Source organism: Erinaceus europaeus, chromosome 18 (genome assembly GCF_950295315.1).
Source record: "Erinaceus europaeus chromosome 18, mEriEur2.1, whole genome shotgun sequence".
In the NCBI taxonomy this organism is placed as follows: domain Eukaryota; kingdom Metazoa; phylum Chordata; class Mammalia; order Eulipotyphla; family Erinaceidae; genus Erinaceus; species Erinaceus europaeus.
Window position 1 is genome coordinate 54,111,356 of NC_080179.1, and position 12,153 is coordinate 54,123,508.

The following is a 12,153-nucleotide window of genomic DNA, read 5'->3' on the forward strand; positions in this document are numbered from 1 at the left end:
AGCTGAGCAGTGCTCTAGTAAAAACAACAACAACAACAAAAAAAAAAAAAAAAAAGAAAGATAAATTTATGTTAGTGGGGAGATGTGAAGCATATTGACTTGTTAGGGTTCTCACTCCAATCACAGATGTAAAAAAACCAAACCAAACCAAACCAAAACACACCAAGAGGGGATAAATATAGGGGAAATGCTGGCACTGACTGGAGTGGATGAGGTCAAAGCAAATTTCACTAGAAGTTTAGAATTTCCCAAAGCCCAGTAAGTTTTGAAAAGTTTTTCTTTTTAATTTATTTATTCCCATTTTGTTGCCCTTGTTGCTTTACTGTTGTAATTATTATTGTTGTTTGTCTTCGTTGTTGGATAGGACAGAGAGAAATGGAGAGGAGGGGAAGACAGAGAGGAGGAGAGAAAGATAGACACCTGCAGACCTACTTCACCGCTTATAAAGCGACTCCCCTGCAGGTGGGGAGCCGGGGGCTCAAACCGGGATCCTTCTGTCAGTCCTTCCGCTTTCGCCATGTGCGCTTAAGCTGCTGCGCTACTGCAGACTCCCAAAGAGAGACACCTGCAGATCTGCTTCACCGCCTGTGAAGCGACCCCCCTGCAGGTGGGGAGCCGGGGCTCCAACCGGGATTCTTACCCCGTCCTTGCACTTCATGCCACGTGCGCTTAACCTGCCACCCAACTCCCTTTGAAAAGTATTTTCAAGTAAATCCAGCATAGGTTCGTGGCTCAATTGATGACAATTGCCAGCTGTTGATTCCTAGTCTGATGTTTTAGTCCACTGAGTTAATGCTTTCCTGTGACAAAAACTCCATCAGCACTTGAGGGACTATCACAGTAGGAACAAAACAAAACAAAACAAATAAAAAAGACAAAAAAAGGTATGTCCTACTTGAGACTACATGTTGAAATTAACAGACCTAAACAGCCTCTATTTCAAGATATTCTTTGGTAAGAACTTGAGAAAATATGAGGAAACTGGGCTGAGTGAAGAAGAAAGGAAGTTGTCTTAAGTCTGGAAGTGTGTGTGTGTGTGTGTTTGTGGTGTGTGTGTGTGCGCGCGCGTAATTTCACTGCTCCTGGGCTTCTTTCTCATTTAGCAAGAGAGACATGCAGAAAGGCACCTAGAGTTTCCCCAGGGGCCATGACAGCCCACACCCCCATGTGGTACAGGGGCTAGAACCTGAGCCACAAGCATGACATGCCCTACCCAGGGAGCCCTAACATTTCATTTTAAAGCTATGAGTTGGACTCCAAAATATCACTGCATTTAATAACTAAGTTAGCAGAAAAATGTCAACAGTTTCACTCCAACAATTTTGGATTTTAAAAATAAGAGCATTGGGAGTCAGGCTATAGCACAGCGGGTTAAGCACAGGTGGCACAAAGCACAAGGACCGGCATAAGGATCCCGGTTCGAACCCCGGGCTCCCCACCTGCTGGGGAGTCACTTCACAGGCGGTGAAGCAGGTCTGCAGGTGTCTATCTTTCTCTCCCCCTCTCTGTCTTCCCCTCCTCTCTCCATTTCTCTCTGTCCTATCCAGCAACGACAACATAAATAATAACTACAACAATAAAACAACAAGGGCAACAAAAGGGAATAAATAAATAAAATAAATATTTAAAAAAATAAAATAAGAGCATTAATGTTTGGATTACTATGGGCACAAAGTGCTCTTGGTCTTTTGCCAGCTGGTCTGTAAAGAGAGTGATAGGGCTGTAGCGCAGCGGGTTAAGCGCACATGGTGCGAAACTTGAGGACCGGAGTAAGGATTCCGGGGTTTGAGCCCCCAGCTCCCCACCTGCAGGGGGGTCGCTTCACAAGTGGTGAAGCAGGTTTGTAGGTGTCTTTTTCTCCCCCTCTGTCTCCCCTCCTTTCTCCATTTCTCTTTGTTCTATCCAGCAACAACGATATCAATAACAACTATAATAATAACCACAACAATGATAAAAACAAGGGCAATAAAAAGTAAATAAATAAAATATAAAAAATTAAAAAGAGTAATATATGTATGATACACAATCTATAATTTGTCTCTAGGTTTATCGCTGGGACTAGGTGCCTGCACTATGAATCCACTGCTCCTGGCAGCCATTTTTTTTCCATTTTATTGGCTAGGACAGAGAATTTGAGAGAGGTCGGAGAGGGAAAGAGAGAGATAGACACCCGCAGACCTGGTTCACTGCTTGTGAAGTGTCCCCCTTGCAGGTGGGGAGCCGAAGCTCGAATACATATCTTTGTGTGGGTCCTTGTCATTCATCTATATGCACTTAACCAGGTGTGCCACCACCTGGCCCCCTTTACCATTTTTTAAAAGAATCAAAACCCAGGGGAGTCGGGTGGTAGTGCACTGGGTTAAACAGACATGGCACAAAGTGCAAGGGCCGGCGGAAGGATCCCAGTTCGAGCCCCCAGCTCCCCACCTGCAGGGAGTCGCTTCACAGGCGGTGAAGCAAGTCTGCAGGTGTCTGTCTTTCTCTCCCTCTGTCTTCCCCTCCTCTCTCCATTTCCCTCTGCCCTATCCAACAACAATGATATCAGTAACAACAACAATAATAACTACAACAATAAAACAACAAGGGCAACAAAAGGGAATAAATAAATAAATATAGTTTAAAAAAATTATAAAAAAAAAAAGAAAACCCTAAATTTAAAACACATCAATGCAATTATTTAAAATAACTTAAGGAGAAAACAGTTAATGATTTACTGAGTGACTGTTACTAAACTGTCAACTTACTATTTCATCCATGACTCACCCAAATATTAGAACAATCCTCTGGCTGGAAGTGAACAGTAGGCATGGGAGGGGGGAGCAGTTCTTGCAAGTCTCTGTGTTTCTTGTTTTTTTTGTAGTGCCTGAATGCCTATAGCTCAGCTATTTATTATTATTTTTATTGCCGCCAGGGTTATTGCTGGGACTCAGTGTTGGTACTGTGAATCTACCCCACTCACTGGCTGGTTGTTTTTTTTTACTTTTATAACTTTTACTTATAAAGTAGAAACACTGACAAGACAATAGGATAAGATAGGTATAGTTACACACAATTCCCACCACCAGAACTCCATATCCCCTCCCCTCCAGATATCTTTCCTATTATTTTATTTTTTTATATTTATTTATTTTACCTTTTGTTGCCCTTGTTTTGTTTTGTTTTTTTGTAGCTGTTATTATTGTTGTTATTTATGTCATTGTTAGATAGGACAGAGAGAAATGGAGAGAGGAGGGGAAGACAGAGAGGGGGAGAGAAAGATAGACACCTGCAAACCTGCTTCACCGCCTGTGAAGCTACTCCCCTGCAGGTGGGGAGCTGGGGGCTCGAACCAGGATCTTTGAGCCGGTCCTAGCTTTCCTATTCTTTATCCCTCTGGGAGTATGGACCCAGGATCATTATAGGTTGCAGAAGGTGGGAGGTCTGGCTTCTTTTTTTTTTTCTCTCTCTCTATTTTTTATTTGATAGGACAAAGAGAAATTGAGAGGAGAGAGAGAGGACAAGAGAGAGATACCTGCAGATATGCTCCACTGCTTGTGATGCTTCCCCCTGAAGGTGGAGCAGGGGCTCACACCCAGGTTTCTATACATGGTAACGTGTGCACTCAGCTGGGTGAACCACCACCCGGCAACCCCTATAGCTCTGCTTTCCTAGTTGTCTGATACTTAAGTATGTGTTTGTTTTTGCCACGAGATTTATCACTGACACTCGGTGTCATTTTTTTTTCTTTTTAATAGGAGGTGAGAGATCAAGAGAGAGCAGAGAGCAGGAGAAAGAAAGAGAAACATTTGCAACATTGCTCCACCACTTGTGAAGCTGCCCTCTCCCTTGCAGGAGCTTAAACCTAGATGCTGGTGCGTGATAACGCATGTGCACTACTAGATAAGCCACCAGCCAGCCTCTGAGTATGTGGTTTTAAAAAGAGGAAAAAGGAGCTTAAAACAAAGTAGTAACTACAAATATGCTAATATTATATGTGTCTGCATGGCTATTATTAGAATATTGAAAATGGAAACAATATACTTACCATTGCCTAGCTGAGGTATAAGTCTGTCTTCCTCTTTGACTTCTGGTATTTCTTCATTGTTCTCTGCCAACAGTTTAGACTTTGACTGTACAGAGACTTTCTTTCCACAATGAGAACTAGTGTCCATGTTTTTAGATGTGTCTTTTCTAGAATCATCCTTCTCATGTTTATCTTGATCCTGGGTATTGTTGTGCCTGTCTATTTGCAGAATTATTGAAAATCAAACAAATAATTTATACTCAAAGTTAGATAAATGCATTTTTACTTTAAATACAGCTTTAAAAGCAAAGTCTTTTTTTTTCAAAATGTCATAGCTAAGTTTTATTAGCAAATGCAAAAGTAACAATATTTGTGCATTCTTGAATCACTTATTGAGAGTTACCAAACACCAATTAGTACTCTAGGTGCTGGAGGGATACTGAGGAACAAGACAGAGAATTCTCTGCTTGAGACAGACTCTATCCTAAGTAGTGTAGACAGACTATTATCTATCAATAAACAAAGAAATATATTGGGTGGTTTCAGATAAAGAAGATAAAGCAGGATTTTTGTGAGTAAAAGGATGGTGTAAGGGGGACAGAAGTTGGCAGGTCAAGCTCTCTGAGAAGTCCAATTAGAGCTGAGAGCTGCTTCTAAACCTAGGAAGCTTGCCCCCAAGGCCTGCATTCTTAGATTTTAAATGCAACTGGAAGCTATTAGAGAGTTAAAGCAAAGGGATGATAATGGTCTAAGTTTTTAATGAACCACTCTTGAGGCCAGACCATAAAGGGAGATTAGATGGGAGATTGCTGAACTCAGGGAGAGATGGGAGTAACTGCCAGGATAGCAGCAACAAAGAGAAGCTGGATAAAATAAAGCTACAGGTAGAGATAAAGATACCACCAGAATTTGATGGATTCAAGTGGGAGCAGAGGGTGCTAGCTACTTTTTTTTTTGCCACCAGGGTTATCATTGGGGCTCAGTGCTGACACTGAATTCACTGCTCCCAGCAGTTATTCCCCCCTACACACACACACACACACACACACACACACACACACACACACACACTCCTTTCAATTATACTTGATAAGATAGACAGAAATTGAGAGTGGGGAGATAGAGAGGGAGAGAGAAAGATAGACACCTCCAACCCTGATTCACTAATTGGGAAGCACCCCCCTGCAGGTGGGAAGTAGGGGCTTGAACCTGGGTCCTTATACTTGGCAATATGTGTGTTTAAATGAGTGTGTCACTGCCTGACCCCCATGATGTAGGGGAAATGGAGAAGAGAAGATGCAGGTGTTACATGTGGTGGTGGGGAATCAAGAATTACATACTGGTCCTGTTTAGCATGAGTACCAATTAGCCATCTGAGTAGAGATGTTACATAACCATTGGATATACACAGTATGGAATTCAAGTGAGCTATAAATTTAGGCACATATGCTATAAGATGTCAAGTGTAAACTACAGATGTTAAGAACAAAGCACAAAAGAAGTGTTACCTACTTAGAAATATTAGCTCGGGAGTCGGGCTGTAGTACAGCGGGCTAAGCACAGGTGGCGCAAAGCACAAAGACCGGCATAAGGATCCCGGTTCGAGCCCCGGCTCCCCACCTGCAGGGGAGTCGCTTCACAGGCGGTGAAGCAGGTCTGCAGGTGTCTATCTTTCTCTCCTCCTCTCTGTCTTCCCCTCCCTCTCCCCATTTCTCTCTGTCCTATCCAACAACAACGACAACAATAAAACAACAAGGGCAACAAAAGGGAATAAATAAATAAAATAAATATAAAAAAACTTAAAAAAAAAAGAAATATTAGCTCAATGGACAGTCTACAAATTTAATCTACTGGGGCTGGGTGGTAGTGCACCTGGTTGAGCACACATGTTACAGTGCTCAAGAACCCAGGTTCAAGCCCCTGCTCCCCACCTGCAAGGGGAAAGCTTTGTGAGTGGTGGAGCAGGGCTGCAGGTGTCTCTCTCTCTCTCTCTTCTTATCACCCCCTTCCCTCTCAATTTCTGGCTGTCTCTATCCAAAAAATAAGTAAAGATTAAAAAAGAGAGAGAAAAGATTTTAAAAAATTAATCTACTACAGAGTCTGCATTGGCAACCTCTATAGGAAAGTAACATCCCAATACTGTTTTCAGTTTTATGACAAACACTGCATCACAAATTTAGATGAATTAGAGTTAATTTTGCTTTTCAATACTTTTGGGGTATATCCAAGTCAAGGTTGCAAATAATTACATCAAACTGTACTCATATAATAATCTAATAACTGCAATTTTATATACAGTAATATCACTTATTTATAATATATATTTCTTTTTAATATTTATTCCCTTTTGTTGCTCTTGTTGTTTTATTGTTGTCGTTGTTGTTGGATAGGACAGAAAGAAATGGAGAGGAGGGGAAGACAGAGAGAGGGAGAGAAAGATAGACACCTGCAGATCTGCTTCACCACTTGTGAAGTGACTCCCCTGCAGGTGGGGAGCAGAGGGCTTGAACCGGGATCCTTGCTTCAGTCCTTGTGCTTTGCACCACCTGCGCTTAACCCGCTGTGCTATAGCTCAACTCCCCAGAATATATATTTCTTACATGAAACTATTTAATTTTTATAAAGGATGTTTTGCTCTCCTTTCAGCTACCTGATACTTATTGTAGCATGAATTTAAAAGCTGTCATTGTTGCTCTTGATGTCACATAGAAAAGTCAAAACTATAAAACTCCATTAAAACTATAGTTTTTATTGCTAAATCACTCAATTTATATCCCAATTTGAACTGACATTATTTTGTAGTCATGAGATACTTTATTTTTATTGCCTGTAGCAGTTGGAAATTGAATGAGATAATGCAATTTGTAAGAGATGTTCTATGTAATAAGCTTGTAGTTCCAATTTAGTTCATAGACAACAGGTGTCCACATTATAAATATAACCATCCAGATGGTAGATTTGTCAGTTTTGGTAGGAACACCCAGAATTGAAAGAGGAAAGATTCAACTACTGATTACATTTTATTTCAGTTCAAAAGTAAGATAAGAGGAAAGGAGGACAGTATCAAAACTTGTAATTTTGCTGAGACTGTTAATGTCAGTGCTCTGAGGAATTCATATATTATGAAAAAGTAGAGGTATACAATCATTGCAGATGACATAGTGATTTCTCTCAGTTTCCAATAACTTGGCATTTTGGTTACTAAGAAAACCATCTCTAAAATTAGGGAAAAAAAGAGGGCCAGGTGGTAGTGCACTGGCTTAAGTGTACACAGTACGAAGTGCAAGCACCCACTCAAAGATCCCGGTTTAAGCCCCCGGCTCCCCACCTGCAAGATGGTCGCTTCACAAGTGGTGAAGCAAGTATGCAGGTATCCATCTTTCTCTCCCTCTCTCTATCTTCCCCCCTATTTTCTCAATTTCTCTCTGTCCTATCCAATAAAAGTGGGGGAAAAGAAAAAGAGGTCAGTGTACAAAGAACAAGCAAAAAAATAAAATAACAACTTCTATGATAAAGCATATGGGCAAATGGGGCAAAAAAGATAAAAAAATAGGGACAAAATAATTTTTTTTCTTAAGACATTAATAATCCTTTCAAAAATACACAAAATGATAAATCATGCTATAAAAACATATTCTGAGGTATTGTCATGATTTCCACTTTAAAATGTCTTAGAAAAGATACAAATTCACAAAAGATCAAATTGGTGATCACAAGATGTATAGAGAAGTTATTATGACTTGTTATACAAGCAGCATGGCATGTTGCAATTTTAGTAGGCAAAGAAGCTCTACTGGATTATTTTGTTCTTTAAGCAAAAATATAATTTCTTTAAAAACAAGATAGAGGAAAAAAATCTAGAGGAAAAAAAGCAGGTCTATGAGTATAAGGCATATTTGCTGCCATAGAAACCTCTACTCCTCCCCACTAATTCATGTCTTGGTGTTAATCAGAAGTGTCCATTTGTGCCAAATTAATGCCATGCCAGTCACTTGGGGGATATACATCTTTGATATAATTGTGAACTTTTCACATTACATGGGGGGGGGTTTAATTTAGTTCCCACACTGTGAAGTTCTTATTCCAACTTAAAAGCTAATGTCAGTGACAAGTCACACTGCAATACTAGCAGTTGTCTCTAAAAACAGTTATCTTGAAGACACCACTCACTGCCTGCCCCCTCCATGGTTGCCCTCTGTGTACTCACCAGCACTGCTCTGAGGATTCTCACACATTTCACAATTAGGTAATAGTGAGTTATTGATAAATGTGCAGAAAGCACACTGCCAGCACTCTGCAGAAACAGGTGGAGTCGTTGCCTTACAGAGCCCTTGTGAGAATGGAGGTTTGGTTTCCTTAAGCTGGGAGGGCTTCTCCTCCAAGGAGCTGCAGCATCCATCACTTGTGACTGACTTCACTCGTTTAGTTTCAGGTTCAAAATTTCTTTCACAATCAACTCGATCTCTTATAGCTATTTTTCCAGGGTTGGCTGATGATATTGTATTTTTCTCCTGGTATGTCCTTGATTCATCACAGGATGTCACTAATTGTCTTTTGTTGGGTTTTGGTAAAAAGAATGATCGAATATCATGCTGTTTTTCTTTTTCAAACTAAGAAAAACAAATACTAGTCAAAGTAAGAAGCAATCTCATATATTCTGCCTAAATGAACAGCTTAATAAAACATTTTCCTTTATCTTTTAAAATACCATTTTGGAAATAGACTCAATTATGCTATGAGTATATATATGTGCATATATATTATCATATCCATATACCATTTGTGCCTTTTGGGGGAGGCCCTCACAATATGACTACATATATTGTCATTTAATCCTAATTCTATCTCTGAAACACAGATACAATTATTTTTCTCATATTTGAGATGCGGACACCGAAGTTTTAGAGAGTTTAAGTAACATGGCTGAAGAAGTTATGTAAAAAAAAACTTAGGAGGGGCTGGGTGGTGGCACACCTGGTTGAGCACATGGTATAGTGCTCAAGGACCCAGGTTCGAGCCCCTGGTCCCCACCTGCAGGGGGAAAGCTTTGCGAGTGGTGAAGCAGGGATGCAGGTGTCTCTCTGTCTCTTTTCCTCTTTCTCTCAATTTCTGACTATCTCTATCCAATAAATAACTAAAAAAAAAAAACTTAGTAGGTCAGTGAGTTAGCTCTGTGAGTATAGCATAAGAATTAAGTGAGGTCCCAGATTTAATTCTGGCCCTACATATGATAAAGCTGTGCTCTGAGCTCTCTCATAAAATAAACAAATAAATCTTACATAGATATGTAGACATACATACATTTCATAAAATATCTATTCTAGATATATGTCAGGGATAAGAAGCTATTGTGTGTTTTTATATTTCAGTCAGCCAAGAACCTAGAAAGATGTTTTCATACTTAACCTATAAGCACAATATTCACAAATACCATGTGTTTTCATGACTAAGGAGCATTTTTTTAAATAGATGAAAGACATATTGCGACAAAATTAATTAGAATTAATTTTATTTTCAAGAAATGCATATTTCTCTTTTGTAAGAACAATTACAATATATCATGATTATCATCCTCTTTTCAAAATGTAAACCTCAACTTCCCAGTTAGCAAAAGTAGTATACCTATCTGCATGACTAATTAGCTAGGAATCAAGGTAAATTAATAGGTTTAATTTTAGAGAAGTCCTTTGAGAGTCTGTATTAGGACCATGGGACACACACTGGTGTAGACAACGTATTCAAAGATGGTGGCTATACATTTCTCACCCGATTTCACATGTCCTTCTCACAATGAGACTCCTTGACATACCTCCATTTAGAGGTGGGGTTGGTATTCTCCCTTACACTTGGGTGGGCATCTATAATTGTCTCAACTACAGATGACAGTGAAAGTGATGTTGGGTGACTTCTGAGACTAAGTGGTGGAAGGACTATGGCTTTCACTGAACTGCTGGTACTCTGGCTCTGTCTTTCTCTTTATCTGTTGCAGTGCTTCTCTTTGAAATCTTGTCACCATGTTGTGAAAAGTCTAGGAGACAAACTATGTGTGGGTGTTGAAGATGACAGCCTCAAACAGACCCCAGTGAACAAGCAGAAGAGATTGGAAGATATGGGAGTGAAAAGAGTTGATCTTGAGTGATTAGTGAACTGTCTCAATTGGCTGAGCACTGGACTTTCACCCTTGAGATGCTTGGCTTGATTCCTAGTAGTACATGCATCAGAGTGGTGCTCTGGCTTCTCTTCCGCCCCTCTATCTGCCTCCAGTGAAACTCTCTGCCTCATATGTAATAAATAAAACAAGTATTAACAAAAAAAAGCCAAAGTTGGTATCCTCCAGCTTAGTTTCCAGTCATGGTAGAGCACAGACACATTATCTCCAATGGATGATGAAGAGGGACTCCATATATAGTCATAGCAAAATGTCATACATCATAAGAAAATATTTGATAAATTCTATCTGTACATTTTATCAATACTGCATTAATAAAATTTGGCAAACTCACAGAGATAGAAAAATTACTGGCTGCTGGTGGCTGGAAGAAAAGGAAATGAGGAGTTATTATTAAATATAGTATCTTTGTAAGGAATACTTTTTTGGAAATAATGGTGATAGCTGTATAGCAGTGAGAATATATGTAATCAATATGTTGAGCTATGCAAATAGAAACTGTCAAAATGGTAAACTCTATATCATATATACTATCACAATTTTTTTAGTCCTGAAAAAGATAAAAGGAAAGAAAAATGTGAGGGAGGGAGAGGGGAAAGGGAAGATTTCAGTTGCTCCCATAGCTAAAGCATATAATAGGAAATAAGCTCTCACCCCCCAGTAATGTAGAACTTTTATTGCATATGGCTTTAATTTACATAGTCTCATAATCTATGAAAATTATCTAAATTGTTGGGCCAGGAAGTGGTACACCTGGTTAAGTGTATACATTATAGTTTGCAAGGTCTTAGATTCAAGTCCCTAGTCCCCACTTGCAGGGACAAAGCTTCACAAGTGGTGAAGCAGGGTTGCAGGTGTCTCTCCATCTCTCTCCCTCTCTATCTCCCTATCCCCTCTCAATTTCTGTGTTTCTATCCAGTAATAAATAAATTTTATTAAAAAAATTAAAAATTATCTAAATTGTTTTGTAAGTTATTAGTCAAGAGACAAGACTTAAAAAAGACACAAATGAAGGGCAACAAATGGGAAAAATGGCTTTCAGGAGCTGTGGATTTGTAGTGCAGGCACTGAGCCCCATTGAAACCTGGAGGCAAAAAACAAAAACAATCCAAGAAAAATGCACAAATGAAATACTAATAGTGGAAGGAAGCAGGCTGATTAGCAGATAAGAGGAGTATAGTGTTTAAGAAAATTTTGAGGCTGGCAAAGACCCTGCTTGAATGCTTCACAAATGGTGAAGCAGGTTTCTGTTTTTCTCTCCATTCTGTTTCTCCTTTCTCTGTCCTATCTAATAAAAATTAGAAAGAAAGGGAAAAAAAGAGAAAAAAAATGGCTGCTGGGAATAGTGGATTCATAGTGCCAGCACAAGATCCAGCAATAATCCTGATGATAGAAGAGGGAGGGGAGGGGAGGGAAAGGAAGGGAAAGGAAGGGAAAGGAAGGGAAGGGATTGAGAGTGGGGCTGGGTGGTAGGGCACCTGGCTAAGTACACACAGATCTACTAGGTTCAAACCCCTGGTACCCGCTTGCAGAGAGGAAGCTTCAAGAGTGATGAAGTCGTGCTGCAGGTATCTTTCTTTCCCTCTCTCCTCTAAATTGAGAGGGACCCTCCCTCTCTTTCATATAAAAAAAAAAGAAAAAATGTAGTGAGGGAAGGGGCTGAGAGCACAGTACCATACAGTGAAAGGAGATGACACTTTAGTGATGGGTGAGGAATGTTGGCATAGATTTTGGAGAGGTGTGAATTGTACCCCTGAAACTACTAACTCATAAAAACAGTTCCCCAGTAGAAAATTAAATTTAAAAATTATCAATGGAATGAAAGTAATCTAACATTTTTGTTAATGTTCAAAAGCACAGAACAATGGCAGAGTTTAGGACTTGCAAGCACAGGATTCTGCGTTTAATCCTTGGTACCTTATATGGCAGAGTGACGGTCTGGTTCTTGTTCTCTCTCTCTCTCTCTCTTTTTTTTTTTTTG

The 12,153-nt window shown here is 39.8% G+C and overlaps 1 protein-coding gene across 4 annotated transcripts in view; it reads right to left on the reverse strand.

The window, feature by feature from the left end:
• Positions 1 to 12,153, reverse strand: part of ZRANB3 (zinc finger RANBP2-type containing 3) — a 177,090-nt gene that overhangs the window by 36,858 nt on the left and 128,079 nt on the right. For all 4 annotated transcript variants that reach the window (XM_060178035.1, XM_060178034.1, XM_060178033.1 and 1 more), the window contains 2 exons: positions 8,211 to 8,613; positions 4,025 to 4,222 (listed from right to left, as the gene is read on the reverse strand). In XM_060178035.1, coding sequence (XP_060034018.1) covers positions 4,025 to 4,222; positions 8,211 to 8,613 — 601 coding nt within the window. The remainder of the gene's footprint in view (positions 1 to 4,024; positions 4,223 to 8,210; positions 8,614 to 12,153) is intronic.